This window comes from Drosophila mojavensis, unplaced genomic scaffold (genome assembly GCF_018153725.1).
Source record: "Drosophila mojavensis isolate 15081-1352.22 unplaced genomic scaffold, ASM1815372v1 contig_36, whole genome shotgun sequence".
Classification (NCBI taxonomy): Eukaryota; Metazoa; Arthropoda; class Insecta; order Diptera; family Drosophilidae; genus Drosophila; species Drosophila mojavensis.
The window spans coordinates 13,709,020-13,726,366 of NW_025318858.1; the positions used below are offsets into that span (position 1 = coordinate 13,709,020).

At 35.6% G+C, this 17,347-nt stretch overlaps 2 protein-coding genes across 2 annotated transcripts; one reads left to right on the forward strand and one right to left on the reverse strand.

The window, feature by feature from the left end:
- Positions 1 to 401: 401 nt before the first annotated feature.
- LOC6576735 (homeobox protein H2.0) lies at positions 402 to 10,751 on the reverse strand. The gene is made up of 3 exons (XM_032728992.2): positions 10,064 to 10,751; positions 836 to 1,404; positions 402 to 779 (listed from the first exon to the last, which is right to left on the reverse strand). Exons 1-3 carry the CDS (start codon positions 10,608 to 10,610, stop codon positions 516 to 518), a joined length of 1,380 nt encoding a protein of 459 aa, XP_032584883.1. The 5' UTR covers positions 10,611 to 10,751; the 3' UTR covers positions 402 to 515.
- A 2,547-nt stretch (positions 10,752 to 13,298) lies between these two features.
- LOC6576736 (liprin-beta homolog) lies at positions 13,299 to 14,182 on the forward strand. The gene is made up of 2 exons (XM_002002688.3): positions 13,299 to 13,659; positions 13,727 to 14,182. The coding sequence occupies exons 1-2, from the start codon at positions 13,312 to 13,314 to the stop codon at positions 14,180 to 14,182; spliced, it is 804 nt and encodes a 267-aa protein (XP_002002724.1). The 5' UTR covers positions 13,299 to 13,311.
- The last annotated feature ends 3,165 nt before the right edge of the window (positions 14,183 to 17,347 follow it).

A 17,347-nucleotide genomic window follows, 5' to 3' on the forward strand; every position in this document is an offset into this window, starting at 1 on the left:
AGTGAGATAGATAGATCGATTGCGGGTTTTGATTTCCCACTTGCCTTACTCAAGAACTTGTAATCAAATTATAGATTCAATACAGTTTTTTAGATTGTTAGGACGATAGAATTTATAAGTCCGGAATCAGATGACTTTACTAGATTTTCCAAAGAGTGCTTACGGAGTTGCTTCCTAAACAGAATGATGTCAGATACTGGAATATTCGACTATAGATAAATAATAATAGAATAAAGTATAATTTCAGATCATTTGCTCTTACCAATTTTGTTTGCCTTATGCAAAGCTTGTACAAAACAAATACGCATAAATATTCATTTTGTACAGATAACATTTATTATGTATTAAATATTAAGTTGTAAATGCTTAATTTATATAATTTGTAATAATTTAAATTCGTGTTTTATACATAAATTAATTACGCTATTAAACAAACTTGAACTTAATTGTCGCTGACAATCTCTATATGCTAGATATTATAAAATAGATATACATATTTATATATTGACTTGTGGCTATTCAACTACATCGATTTCAATGTTATCATCGTCGTCGGCTCGTTCACTGAGCTCCACGCTGGAACAACTGTCCGAACTATAGTCCAATAGCTCGTGTGGCCTTGCTCCAGCTCCAGCACCGGATGGTATCAGCAATGGCTTCGTCGTGCTATTGCTGGAGCCCATTGGCCCCTGGGGCTGTGGCTGCTTCTCGTGTCCGCTTTTTAGATTCTCACGCGTGTGACGCCATTTCATGCGTCGATTCTGGAACCACACTTTGACCTGTGAATCGATCAAGCTTTAGCGTGGTTCATGGCTGGCATTTGGCCAAAGCTTACCTGAGCATCTGTCAGATTCAGGCGTGCTGCCAATTTGCGTCGATCCGGCTTGGTTATGTATTTCTGTTGCTGGAATTGTATCTCGAGTCCTTTGCGCTGCAGATTTGTGAACACGGCTCGCGACCACGAACGTTTCCGTTTGCCATTGCTATTGTTGCTGCTGTGGTTGTTGTTGCTAATGCTGCTGCTGTTGTTGTTGTTGATGCTGTTGTTGTTGCTGTTATTGCTGAGGCCGCCATTTTGTAACGTGTTTGCAACACCTGTTGCCGTTGTCGGAATGTCCAGCAACTGTTGATGCGCTGTTTTGGCCAAGAAACGTTGCTGCTGCGTTAACTGCAGTGTCTTGAGGCTATTCAAAGGCGCCAGCAGCGCAGCAGCCGCAGTCGCAGCCGACGACGACGACGTCGTTGAGCTGTGCAACATTGTTGCTGCCTTGTGTTGTTGTTGTTGCTGTTGCTGTTGCTGCTGTTGTGTTTGAATATGTTGTTGCTGCTGCTGATGATGATGTTGCTGCTGCTGTTGATGGAAACGCAGCAATGCGTTCGTTGCCAGCGACGGAAAGGTTGTTGCTGTAGATTGGATGGAGGATATGCTGGTTTAGTATAGAAACTTTATATAAATTTGGTATATATATGTATATATACATATTTGTATAAATTGTGGTTTGATTAAAACTATTCGATCAAAATCTAGGTCCCACTCAGATGAGTGAACTACGATCTATGCTCTTCGGAGCGACGACTTTTATTTAAAATTCATATCCAATGTATATTCCCATGGCTGCCCATGGTGTTTAATAATAGTCTATATATAATTATATTATATATGCTCCAAATATATTTATATTAAATATGCTTTAATTAAATATCACAATAGATTTTTAATTATTTTTATTTTTTTAATTCTGAAAACACCAGGTAGTAAACCTAAACACTTTTAGATATTCGATTTCCCAAGTAAAAGCGTAATTCTTTGTATTTTCACTTGGCTCTCTAAGTGCCTTAATTTCTGTACGTATGTATTTTAATATAATGTGCCACATAAAAAGCTCTTCTAGTTCAAGAGAATTTGCGCTTTAAATTGTTTATTTATTTATTTTCTTTTTTGGAATATATAAGAATAGCGTTTGATATTTATAGTTAGGGAAGGCCTTAAGAAATCACAAAGTGTTTATTATTTGTATGAACTTCAAATCGAAAAGCAATTTACGGATAATGTTTTTAAAAAAGGACATTTTTAAGGCTTGGCGCAACTGAAGCTTTCCGATTTCAAAGCCTCAATATTATAAAGTTCTCGTCATAACCGAGTTGAGCTGCAGCTAATCCTAGTAAAAGCTAACGTTTCTGTTTCCAGTCATTGGAAGGAACTGAACCTGTACGACCAATATACACATTATATTCTTTATACTCATACACGAAAGTAAAAAGAGTAAATTGGTTCTTTATCCTATCTTAATCTATGCATTGGGTTATCGTGTTATTTTTTTTTCTTATTTCTACGAATACCCAACAATTTACTCTATAACGCTCCACTTAAGATTAGTTTCGAAACTGAATTTCGTTATGAATCTCGTTATGTAAAATTTATAAGACGACTAATATATTTTATCCATTTATTGAAATTTTAATCTTATGATAGTGATATAAAAAGATTTGCAATTGAGTAGCACTATGTATTTACTTTAAGTCTTATAGCACATTAAAATTAAGTATCAACAGGTACTAGTATCTATACTAGACTATAGCTTTTTATATATTTCCAAAATATTTATTTATTTTACCTAACTTCCTGGCTACATAATTTGCTTTTTATTAGTACACCTAAATAGATTTTCTATTTTATGTTATTCGCCTCGTTTACTTCTTTTATTTATTTTTATTTGCTCGGGAAAATGCATTTACATTTCAATTTTCATATCATACTACTTTATTATTTATTTGTACACCAAAGCACTCAACATCCTCTATCAGCCGGATATCTCCAGCGGGGCTTAAATATTTTCAATTTATATATACATATATATATATATATAAATATTATGCAAGACAATTTACGCATTTCCTTAAGCGCATTATCTAAAATTCAATTATCTCATGTCGACATGAGCAAATATTAAACTACAATTTCCCCCTCCGAAGAAAAAAAAAATTGAAAAGAATAAATGAATGTGAGTAAATTATTTTCAATGAAACGCACGTTGAAAATATTTAAATGAGTTTGTTTATAATAAAATTTTCACTTAATTGGAAATAATCAACGTTGCGGGTAAACAAATTGTTTACAGCACAGCGCCAAAAAATAAAATCAACAACAACAAACAGAAGCAAAAATACCTCTTAGAGGACCAAGAAGAAGAAGAATAAAAATAAAAAAAACAACTAAAATTATTTGGGGTAATCGAGCACGACATGGGGCACGAGATTGCGGCTTGCAGCTAAATGTTTTTTAAATACCTTGTTTCTGCTTCTTCTTTTTTGAAAAACTAGTTTATGCATTTTTATTGTTTTTTTTTTGTTTTTTTTGTGCACGGATATTTTGAGTGCGTAAATGGATTTCGAATTTGTTTGTGTGCGCGGCATGCTTCTAATTGTTATTTCTTTTTATTTTCCATGGCTCATTTTATTTACTCAAAACTTAAGCGATCTTCTAGCTGTGTATTTACATTGCAACGGAAATGCATCTGTAGGTGCATCTGCAACAGCAGCCGTAATAACGCGCACGCCTTCATCTTAATTGGCCGGCATTTGGCTTATGTCAACCGTCAACGCTTTCGTATAATGAGTTTCCATTGATTTTCAACACCTTGGCGCACCTTAATTGCCACACACACACACACACACATACCTTTTGTAAATAATGCTGTAAATATCTTAATGAGTTAAGCGATCATCTAGACATGCCACAGGCATCTCGCATCCTGAATATTTGTAGCTATCTTACTCAAATTTATGACCTGCTTTAAATTGTTACGATTTATTTTCGAACGTACAATCATATTTATGGGCTTGCGAATATCTTGAGAGCTGGTATAAACATTTGTATGCATTTTCGAATGCAACGCGAATAATCGCCACAATGTATTGCCATAAGCTTAGCGAGAGAGTAATGGGTTCACCTGAAATAGCAGCTATAAGACCTGAGGAGATCCCTGACCCTGATTGAACGAGCAGGGAAATTGAGTTAAGGTTTCCATACGACATACAAACTTTGTTTGGCATTTTCATTTATAAATAAACTCAAGATGAAGTCATTTTCTTAATTTATAATATTGAATAATAAACAAGGGTTTCCCTGACATTAACAAAAAATCCGATGAGGTCAAAGAATTATTTTGCTGACTTCCTCTTTTCATTACAACCATATAATGGAATATGTAATGTAATCAGAAATTCAGAGGAAATTATCTATGAATAATGAAAGGAAATTCCTGTAGATGCATTGCTGAGATATGTATGTATGTACTTTCTATTTGAAAGTATTCACTCAGATAACACAGATTTCAGATTATATGGATATGTATAATTAAAATATACTTTTTATGACTTACAACATATTTGCTTTTTACAATGTTACTATTACTATACTATTTCTCTCACTTTTCTGTTGGTCAATCTTTACTTTAGAATTATCAATTCAAATTAATTTATATCTTCATGGAAGAGACTTGTATTTCTATAAATAAATATTTACGATAGTCTTTGTTTGCCTACAATATGCGTATTAATATGTTGTGTTACTGCTCGTCATAATAATGTGTATTTATGTCATATTAAGGGAAGAGAAAGAGAGGAAAAGAGAAATGGAAATAGCAGGAGATAGGGATATATACTTGTAGATGGATACTTAGAGAGTTAGGAGTAGGAACTGAGAGGGAGGGGAAGAAGGGTCAAGTGAGGGAAGGAGAGGAGAAGGAAGGAAAGTAGGGGGAGAATGGAGAGGAAAGGGTCGGGTGAAGGTTGGGAGAGAGAGGGTAGAGGGAGGGGAAGGATGGGGATTCACTGGAAGTGAGTGAGGGGAAGATGGTAGAGGGAGTGGGATGTATGCTGCAGGGAGGGGAAATATATATGTATATTCACAACTGATTTTCGATATGTTTTTATCATAAGGCTAGAGTAGCTATCGATTTTTTGAAACAGACTCTGCGCATCGTATATATATTCCTCTTATATATTGAGGTCGATATCTCTCAGACTTGCCACGCCTTCTTCTGCCTGTTACATGCATGTCTACAAAACGATTATACCCCGCTTTTCCATATTTAATGTGAATAATTAAAGTAAAGTAGTTCTTATATCAATAAATATGCATAATCCTGATCAACTTTTGGCGTTCCATTATGCAAATTTAACAAATTGCTTGATAATAATCGTCAAATTTAACTAGTCTGTTATCAAGATCAGTATTATATTCCACTGAATGTTGTATAGCAAATTAGTCTGCCGCTTGAGTTAAAAAAGAAAACAAAGAAGCCCACAATTTAATTTCTTGTCCATCAACACAACATAAAATATCGTAATCGAAATCAATTGTAATGATCAAAATTACAGATAATTCGCATTAATAGGCAACAACAAAAACGAGTTAAAACGATAACTGATCACAATGACGTGTTGAGATCTCATGAAATCCAAAAGCGACATATAAAAATCGCATCATGATAAACCACAACGATCATCAGTGAACGATCATTCGTTGATCGTCTGCAGGGCTTGTTAACTGAAAGCGCTCCTGCTGCTGGGAACGCTGGCTAATATGACAAAGTTGGCTCAAACAAACAGCATGTTATATACAGGCCAACACGCATGCATTGTGTGGATCATTGATCACATCGATCTGAAAGACACAAGCAATTGGATTAACATATAAATTGTAAATTAATTAGGCAAGCGGCGCCAAATTATTGGCCCCGACCCGCAGCATAAACCAAACGATTCATAAATAACTCCAACAACAAGAAGCAAAATAACAAGAAGAACAAAAACAAAAGAGATCTTGAACGATCCATCGATCGGTCGACCGATCAATCGATCGATCGCCAGCCAAAAAGGAAAAACAATCAAACAAACTACTCAACACCCATGAAACAACAGCAACAAATACATATTGTTGAAGATGAGAGAATGTGAGACCTGGAGCTGGAGCTGGCTGAGCAGACAGAAACTGTGACTGGCCGAGCCCAATGGTTTTTTATGATGTGCGATGCGATGCGATCAATCCATCACAAATGAATGCAACGATCAGATACCAAAAAGCTCTCGGTCTCTCTCTCTCTCTCTCGCTCTCTCTCACTCTTGTTCTGTGCTGCGCTTCTTCCTGGACCTGACACCACAGGTAGCTTGGTTGGCCACCACAGTGGGTGGCTGTGTAAATAGTTGGCCTCGCTTGGCCCCTAAAAATACCACATAGCTTCAAGCAGTCAGCCAGTCAGTCAGTCAGTCAGTTAGCCAGTTGCTCAGTCCGTCAGAATGGTGCATGTCATTAACTTAAACGGCTGCCTCAGTAGTTGGCTCCGCGGCGCTTCAATCTACCAGAAGATAGAAAGATTCCGCAGCCATCTTCTGGCTAAAGGCTAAGCGCTCTCTGGCCGAACGGAACAATTCATTATATTGTAGTTGGGATGGATTGGCTATTCCTGAATGACGGGGGCCAATTGCTCAAGCAAATAAACAAATTTGCTTCAATCGGTTTTTTTTTTCTGTTCGAAAAAGCGTTTCATTTGTTTGCTGCCAAGCGGGGCCGCCTGGCAGACAGTTTATTTTCAAAGGCCGATTCTTAATTTGTTCATAAATTGTTGTTAATTTGGTTTTGGTTCTTTTGAATTTAATTTATTTAATGTTGCCCAGGATTGATGAAACACTTCAAACTCTCGTCTGGCCGTGGCTTCTGATGTGTGCACGTATTTCTGTTTGCCTCTTCTGCTGTCGATTGAGGAAATGTCGAATTTAATGCCACGTGCTAATTGGCATTTCATTTGCGATCTGCGTGTGTTTAATGTGTTTGAGAATCATTTAATATTGATAATAATTTCCATAAATGTTCACATTTAATTGATGGCCTGGCAAATTCCAATTAATTTGCCGATAATTTGTTTGCATCGTTCATAGGAAATTAAGGTGAAAATATTGTTGAAAATATTGTTGAATGATATCATTGCTGATTTTTTGGGCATGCATAAATTCCAGTCAATTGAAGCTTTTTGGAATGTCTTAAAATGAATTGACAAGGAAGTTTTGGTTAATGTGAATATTATCCTTTCAATTTACATGCTGATCGGTTCTCAATGCTTGTGAACAGGTTTATCAAAAATTGAAGGTTAGCATTAAGAGCAAATAAATTCAGTATATAAATTCATAATATCCATTATATTATTGATATTTATATCAAATTATAATGACCACGATACTAAAGTTTGTTGTAATTATTTAATTTAAATTCAGACATTGGAAAAAATCGATAGTTAAGTACTAAGAAAGTTGTAAAAAGTTGTAAAATTTTAGGTCTTTGTCTTGATCAATATGTGATTTATGACAATCGACACACCGTCTTCTGTCTGTTATAGTAATATTTTAAGACTTCTATGCTAAATCTTTATTTATTAAAAATTATTTTTCATCAAGCTTAACTATTATATATTTTGAGCTCACAACCTATGGCCTAAGACGTTAAGTCTAGAGCCATAAATAGCACGTCAAGTATTTTAATGGGTTATATCGCATTTAAGAACTAGATTTACTTTATTTGGTCTAAGGTTTCTGCTAATACTGAGATTTTGATACTTTGTATACCAATTATAAATTATTCTTCGATACAACTATCAACAACAACAACGTTGAGGGGGTAAGACTAATAATAATTAATTATAAGGTGTACTCGACTGGCATTCTTTCATTTGTATTTATTTTTTTTTTATAACCTGAGTCCATTGAAAATGGGAAATCAGGGTATAATGGTTTTGGAAAAGTATGTAAAAGGCAGAAGGAATCATCGCAGACCCCATAAAGTATATATATTCTTGATCAGAACGACGAGCTGAGTCGATATAGCCCTGTCTGTCCGTCCGTCCGTCCGTATGAGCAGAATATCAGCTTGGAGGGTTCAGGGTGTCTCCCACTCGAGAAGTCTCGACTGGAGCCTTCTTACTTGTTTATATAGAGCATAAGATCAGCTTTCTCTCAAATCAGAAATAGTCATTCGAAATTCATTCATTCCAAATATCAAGTGAGCTTCAATTTTTACCATCAAAAATGTATGAATTTTATGGAAAATTTAAATCTACTAAGATCAAAAACTACATTTATAAGTTTTTGATCTTATAAGTTTTTGATCTTAGTATATTAAAAGTTGAAATCGACTTTGGTAAGAATTTTAAAATTAGTTTAACTATAGTGATATAAGAATTTTGTATTATTTACAACTGATATAAAAAGTTTAAATGAACAGCATTCATTGAATTGTATATTGAATGATTTAGTAACCATTTAATTGATTTCTTTTATGGCATCCTTTTCTTCACAATCTTTGGCAATATTCGGTTCGATGACATTGTGTAAGACACACTTCCGGGCGCAGCCTTCAACGCATGTAGCAATTGAGACACTCAGCCCATTTAACACCCTCTTGATAAGAATTGTATATAAAACAAAAGAGAGTTAGGCCTAAATTGAGGGGCCCACAAAAAGAAAAGGGCACCAGCTAAACAATTGAATACACCACAATACACAAAATATATTTCTCACTATTTTTCATATAAACAAGATCAAAGTAGCACAGGCTGCTTGGCGGGCGGGCAGACAGTCTATGAGTCGTCCCCAGATATACAAAAACAGCAGGAAGTAACGTAAATACGACTCGACGAGCCGATCTCTATTTGTCGATTTCAACAAACGAATTGTTTTCATCAAGAGCAAGCAACAAACAGTTGGTAACAATAATATTGCACAATATGGCCGCAGATCAACTAATAATTCCAATAAAAATGCACGATTTATGACCCGACCATTTGGCTGGAAACTCAAAGTGTTTCAAGTCATCTCCTTTTCCATGAAATGTAAATTTTTACATATGCGTTTGCATTTGCAGTTTATAATAGTTTTGAATAGCCGAAGAATGTGTCGGAATTTGATTGGCAAATGGGAAAAGTTCTTAAACGGTTCGTCTTTTGATCGTACACCGGTAATTTCTTTGCCAAAGCTAATGAGAGGATATTAAACCTTAAAATATAGATATTTATGGCAGTTGTATAAATAAAGAATATATACATGGCCGTTTCTTTGCTAATAAGTTTAATGTGAGAAATACAAGAATAGTTATAAATATATATTTATATATATACAATATATATATTTTTCAATTTATAAAGTATGTTTTGTTTTTGTTGATGATAGCACATCCTGACATTTATCCAGTGAATTTTATTTCAGATATTTCAGATAGATTTGATTCTTTATAGTATAACATTTTATAAGAATCATATAAAATATAGATTTTGTTGTACCTGTCGATATTTGCATAGATATTGAGTCCAGATCAGCGTGTTAAGTATTGGACATCTAGATATTTGTATTATACATTTTTTATTTCCGATCATCGTGTAATAAACTTGATTTTTGCTTTTATAGATATATATGATCTTTTGTTATTCCAAAATACATTTTGGAATAACACACTATAAATATTATTTCAGGTTTTGTATAAATATTTTATAAGCTTGTTATTATTACGTTTAAGTTCTTTGCAAACTTTTCTAAATGAGATATTTTAATATTTTTATGCTTGTTCTCTAAGTGAATAGAGTACATTGGTTCTGTGCAATGGTCACCTTGCTGTTCGTTCGTCTTTCTTTATAAGCGAATACCCAGCATTTAACACATTTTGTCAAGCCGCTACTAAAAATATATTGCATATTACCAATGCAGATTCGGGGTATGTCAAATTTAGAACACGTATATTTTCTACAGTTTTTATGTTAGAGCACAGGATTCAGTAATAAGTTCAGATTGATCAGACAAGTATATAATTATGCTTACTAGGGGCTGATAAATCGAGGATGCCTGTACAAATTTCTTACTATTTTGAATGCGATCGCTTGATGGTAAATAATCCACGATAAAAATATATTATTATTACATTCTATTTATATTTATATCCATTTGGACCATGGTAAATTAGCAAATTTACATGTTCTACAGTTATAGATGATTTGCTTTCTAGATTGAATAGTATTCTTACCATGATCAGCTGCTCGAATGGGCGTCGGTCTCAGCACGGACTTGTAATCCATATATATGCCCGAATAGAACTTATCCAATCCCGCGTAGTTATAGTTATGTGGATTTGTCACGCCTTGTGACGCAGACATTGAAGCGTGCTTGGCAGCCTCAGTTGCCTGTTGTCCGAAGCAGCTGGAGAAGGTGCAGCAGGCATAGACACTGCCATCACAGCATTGTCGCGTGGACGCTGGGTTTGGCATGGGCAAAGGATCGATGCGCTCGGCGCTTAACAAACGATCGACACTGAAACTCAGTTTCACTTTGGTTGTGTTTGTGGTGCTATAGGAGCTGCCATTGCTGCTGGTGAGGGATGTACTGGGGGTTGTGGCACTGGGACTCGACACGGAATCTTTGGTGGGCAAATCACTGTTGGAGTTGGAACCGTTCTCACTGTCCATGGGATCGTGACATGGTGTTTGCAACTTGATTTCACAGTCGTTAAACACATGAGTGCTGAGATTCTCGGGCACACTTTGTTCCATGTTGGCACTTTCGTGTAGCAACATTGTCACACTGCAGTTAAGCGCAATAATTATACGATCATGTCACAGAGGCAATAGGCAAACCACCGTCGCTTAAAAGACACGGCCTTTATGTACAAAATGTTTATGCGGAGCGGGGGATTCGCAGTCGATTCCAACCGTTTGGTAAGACAACCCACACGGAACTGAATGCGACCGGGCCGGGAGCAAATCCAAGCAGCGATCATCGATTGCCGCTGGGCCCATACAAATAAGTATTGTGTTAAAGTGTAAATCTCGCTGATCGATACAGTGGGTCACAATGTGACAAAAAGGGAACAAAATGTGGATATTGAGTTGATATATGCAAATAGGTGATGTCTATATGTGCTAATACATACATCATATGGATTTCTACAATTATTTATTGGGAAATCGATATATATAGGTATCATTTCATCATATTGACTTTTCTTATATCGTCCATGTTCATAAATATTATTAGCATAAAATTGTTATAGACCTTAATTTAATTATTAGTTGACATAATATTCTTAATTTGATCTACTATTTGGAATAAAACTTTTGAAATATAAACAAAAAATGTAGAATAACAAATAGTAAATATATGGAATGCTATCGGTGAAGATAAAAATATATTATATGCAAATGTAAATGTAAAAATTTTGTTTTGAACTACTGTTGAATTATTATTATTATTTTTTTTTAAATATATTGTTTTTCTGAATGTTTACTGTTACTGTCAATTAAAGTAAAAACTTAACATTGTTTCATATTGTAGGCTTGATTATATATTTATATATATTATACATTTATATATTTGATATCTTTTCTAAAAATATTTCTATACATATATATATTCCATATAAATGTAGTTCTTCTCGTATTTGTCCCACTGTTGTTCATGTGGGAAACTTGCTCTACACGCTTTGGTTGCTTACATACAAACAGAACGCTGTGTCATTAGCTCAGCCAGAGATCGTTCGTTGATCGGTATTGAGATTTGTTTACCGATTTCTCCATATGTTGCTGTGCTCAATGTGCACACAAGGAAAATATGTGCATGCATACACACACACACACACACACAGTTCCCTAGCGCCTACAACTTATGGAGCGACAGCATGGCAGCTGTTGGCCAATGCGAACGATCCATTCCAGTGGGCGGAGCCACAGACGCTATCGCCGGCAAATGCTTTATCTCTTTCCAGCCTATGGGCGCACGAATACCAGATATGTGTGTATGTACGTACATATGTATGTATGCAAATTGTCGGAAATTGAGTGATCTTTGCGCGAATGCCTGTTAATAAAGTGGGTAATGGTGCCGAGCGAATTGTCGACTCATAAATCGCACTAGATTCTATAGACCCTCATAAATCGTCTATATAGGCCCAGACAATAGCAATTTTATTGAAATGCATTGCATGTTCGCGCGCAAAAGCAACAACAACAACAGATGTTTGTGACCCATTAAAGAATAGCGAAGTTAACTTTTTGTGACCTGCCCGAATGTTTTGCCTAAAATCGGTAGATATTATTATATGAAAGTATAGTTTTCTGTGAGGCGAAATTTGTTTTGTTAATCAGAATTTGAACCATATTCCCTGGCGTGTCGGTACCGCCCCCTTGGCGCCCCCATAGCACCCAATTGACCCCGAAAAAGAAAACAACAAATATGCAAATGCAATCACGGGAAACGAAAACTAAATAAGGACACTTCAACCCCTAAAGCAAATATCAAATACTCTAGGATCGGTTAAAGACCTCTCTAAAAACGGATCAAATGCTAAAATAAGTTAAGTAAAAAAATTTCAAACAAATAAATTTTAGTTTGTTCATTTATTTATATATATTTATATTATATTATTATATAGTATATTTATATTTATATATTATTTAGAAACTTCATAAAATTTGTAAGGATATGCAGGGTAAATATTTATTATTTTATTTATTTGAAATGTTAAATTATAATATAATAAATCAATATGCTTATTAAAACACAAATCGAAGGATTTTTATTTAAATATTTTTAAAGTGAATATTGTAAAGTATTTGAAAAAAAAAATCAACTCAATTTATTAAGTTTGTTTTTATTTGATATTTTATGAATATTATAATGGGGCAGTGCTAATATTGTTCGTTAAATATAACATTTTATTTAATCTTTATAATTAGAGTTTTTAATAAATATATTTTTTATAATTCGATTATTAGCTACAAGTTAAATTAATGCATTTAATATTTTTATTTCGAAATTTGAAAATGAAAAATTTTATTTTGTATTTTTTATTATAATCTAATAAATATTTTTTCTTGTTCAGTATTATTATATTATTATTATATTGTATTTATAAAAATAATAATAACTAATTATATATAAACCTTAATTTAGTATTTTACTATAAACTATTCTCATTTAAAATAATTTGATCTTATATAATTCTTTAAGAAATATAAAAATTTAATACAAATTTGCAAACAAAAAGAAAAGCAATTATTTTTATATTTACAAATACAACACAAATATTTATTATTTTAAGCGTCACAATACGTCCAATATAGTATATATGCCCTCCGCCCTAGAGTATAGACAAACGCAACCAAGCAATGTAAACAAACACGAACTGGATACACTTGGGGGTATGCAAAACCGCAATCAAATTGACTTGGGGCAACTAAATTTGGGTTAGGTAGGACACAGTACGTGTCATCCGCTCGAATGGAGTCGTTGTCCTCATCGTCATCGTCGTCTATGTCGTCCTCCACATGCGCGTCGGCAATCTCAACGCCGAAATTGCGTCGCCATTTGGACACAAAAAGTCTCAGCATCAGTGAATTGCCGGATGGCGAAGATGAGCAGGATTTTAGCTTTCGTTATCCGGACTATATGTATCCGGATGTGGAGTACGATAAGCATGATGTGCCGCTCTCGTTTCGAGCCACGCCCGATTCGCTGTTCAGTCTGTGTGCCGCTGTCGTGGATGCCCAGGCACGGACCGAGGTGTTCAAGTGGAGCATCAATGATGTTGCCCAATGGCTGCGCGATTTTGGCTATCCGGAATACGAGGTGGGTTGGCAGGGATCTGGAATCAATTTTACAATCTCACAAACGGCATTTTGAGTGAATTCGATAGGAAACCTTCAGGGAGAACTATATCGATGGACACAAGTTGCTCAATCTGGATGCCATTGCTCTGGTGGCGCTTAATATACGCGACTTTGAGCACATACGTCACCTTGGAAGGGGCATCCGAGCACTCTATCGTAAGGAGCTGCAGACGGCGACGGAGACGAAAAAACAGAGCGAAGTCTACAAGGCGTTCCGCTCACGAACGGGCCGCAAATACGAGGGCTTGCGGGAGACGGAGCTATTGGGTCGCATGCACATGATTCGCTCGGTCTTTCAGGACATCAACGAATGGGACCTAATGGAGCTGCACATGGCTCGCACTCCGGTGCGTCGTTATCGTGAGGTAATCGCCGGCTCGAGGCGCTACAATCTATACGGCCCATCAACGGCACGCAGATCCCCAATCACAATGGACGATGGCGACACGAGCAATTGGTTTAATTTTGGCGATTGTTATTGAGTTGCCAAGTAGCAAAATCAAAGTCCACCTTGCATATAATAAACTCTATTGACTATTTGCTTGCGGTATTAGTCAAACATTTGTTATTGACTTTTGGCATAGTCTACTTTTTGGTGCTGCGTAAGGGTATTTTTGTTATTTTTATTTTTTTTATTTTTATTTTTTATTTTAGTTATTTTTTTTTTTAATTTTATTTAAACAGGCTTTTTACTACCTAATTGGCAGATTAACAAGTTGAACATAGCGTAAGGGTATAAGGATTTGAATATATTTAAATGCCTTACGATTACGTTACTTTCGTTGGCTTCAAAATGTACTACGTCACTTCTTTACTTTAACATTTTATGCTCATTAAAACTATTGGCGTTGATATATTTGATATTCACTTTAATAATTTAATTATATATAATAATTTTAAGTACTTTATAGTTGAAATATATATATATTTTTTTATTTTGCTGTACATTATTATCGTTTCTGGCAAATATTAAACTTTTTATCTTATTCAACATAAAAGTTTATTACTCTTTGATAGCTTTGCAGTCAGTTTCCGTTTCGTTTAGACACGCCTTATTAGCACACTTTTAAAACTGAAATTTCCAAATTTGATATCGAACTATCATTTTCCACATAAAATTTAATAAATGACAAAATACTTATCCAGCTAAACCATGGCTTTTGAAACTTTCTAAAACAATAAATATTATTAGTAATAAAACTTAAATATTCAATGAAATGAATATCAAAACAAAAAAAAAAAAGCTTTTTCTTAATGAAGAAATATGATAAATATAAATAAATTTATATTATTGTTGATAATATAAAGTAAGTGCACGTTACAGGAGAAGTAACCAATTAAATTAAATTAAATATACATTGAATATATGTTATTGTAGAATATATATTATCATATAAAACATTTTCTTTGCCGTAATTATGGACTGGCATTTTTTTAGATATTGGTCTATTCCAATACACTTGTAGCCTTGTAGCTAAAAATGTAACGACTCATTTAGAGGTGTGGCAAATGCCTTAAGGCTGTAGCTTATACAGTCATTAGTTTTTGATTATACAGAGTTCTTCTGAGCTCAGTGGAGGCGTGCCAAGTGGCTAGAGCTGCATTTATTTTAAGATTTAAGATTTGTTTTAAATAATAACTATTTTTTACAATGAGTGTCGCAGATCTATAAATTTTAATATATTTTTACCTCTTTGATCCCCCAAAACTCTAATATACCACTTCTATATTAAAGCACATTAACCTTACCTGCCTTTAATAGCAATCCATTTTCTCTTAAATCTAGCCTAATATCCATCAAATTAGAGTCGAAACTATTCATGGCAACTAATAACTTCCTGTTCCATGGAGCACTCCCCTTAACCCCCGTCCATAATTGCTCTGCAAAAAAATATGAATTTTTGTTGCTGTTGTTGTTGCTTGTGGGCAATCAGTCGACACGGCGATCACTTATCGCGTTGTATTCGTTGTTGTTGCTAATGTTGTTGCTATTGTTGTTGCTGTTGTTGTTGTTGCCGTCTGCATTCGCGTCCCGCTCACGTGTTCAAATTTATTGATTGTTCTGCTCACAAGACACGGCGTTTGTGTCTTGTTGGTGTTGTTGTTGTTCTTCCTCTCTGCCTCCAACGTCTGATCTGAGGCTGATCGGGTCCGGCGTCCTGCTGAGCGGCATGGGAGACGTACGTGTGGTCGTTTTATGTTATATTTTTCGACATCTTGTGTGTGTGTCTCCACAACGGCGGGGCAACCTCTATGCAACCTTAGACGCAACTCAACTCGAGCTGAGATCGAACACAGTCTCAGTCGCAGTCTCAGTCTCAGTCGAGCTAAGCTGAGCTGCTCGGCTCCAATGCAAATCATATGGAGAGTGCAACGAGCTTTTATTAACTTATGCGCATTCAGATTACCTTAATAACTCGTTCCGTTAACACTTTATTATGTTCAAGGCTCATAAATCGTTCCATCACCCGATCGCAGTTGCAGACGCACAGTCGATGAGCTCGAACCGATATCCAAGTGCCCCGCGAGTGCGTGGACGCTGGACGGATTATGATTTATCGCATTTTAATCAATTTAAAATGTAAAAAAAAAAATACAAATAAACGATACAAATCGGAAGAAATTATGAATGTGTTGCTGTCTTTAGGCTCCACAGTAGGCCAGGCCCACAGCCAATGACAAGCATGCAACAATAACAACAGCAACAACAGCAACAACAATAACCATCTTGATGCTGCGCGTTATCCAACGCGTACCTCGTTTGTATTTCACTTCTCGGCCAGACTCTCAGGTTTCCCCGCTTTTTGCTAGATGGCTGGGATACGAAAATTTACGCGCGCCACATTAAGCCTGGATGCACTGCGCTCTCTGGGGGCACAGCAGCCACATGGTGGAGCCTCAGCCAGAGCCACAGCCTCTGCAATGAATCCGGATCGCGTGCTGTGCTCAAGCTCTGTTGTCTGATTTTGTTGTTGTTGTTGTTGTTGTCGTTGTTGTTGTTTTACTGTGACTGGCTCGACGATGGCAACGCGACGATTATGATGATTAAAATTGATAAGCGAAATATTTTTATCATTTCTCAAATTAACATAAACCATATGCGATTATCACACAATAAGCGCAGTGCTGCGGCTGCTGCTGCTTCATCATCTTCTTCTTCCACATCTTTTGCTGCTTTTCTTCGAGTGTTTTGTTTGCTTTTTATGCGCTTTTATGGCCAACTTCGGCATGGAGCGGCGTGGCTTTTATAAGTTATGGCCATGCGGCGAAATTATGGCAGGTCGGGCCAGGATTTAGTCGCGGCAAAGTGTCAATGCCATAAATTTATGAGGATTTTGGCCAACGGTCGCTCATGTCATGCAACTCATATCCAACTCTGGTTCTGGTTCTCTGTCTCTGGCTCTGGCTGCAAAACATGCGCCTCCTTCAACTCCTCACATATTATTGCTTGCTAAATCGAGTTTTTGTTATGCGAATTATATATAGTTATTTATATGTAATCTATGGATGTTATGAGTGGGTTAAAGTTCTTAAAAACTTAGATGATTGTGCTGCCCAATGGTACGAGGCTAGAACTTCTTGACCCTAGGCAAATTGAATTTTGCAAAAGATTATAATTTATAAAATTTGATTTTAAACATACTTAT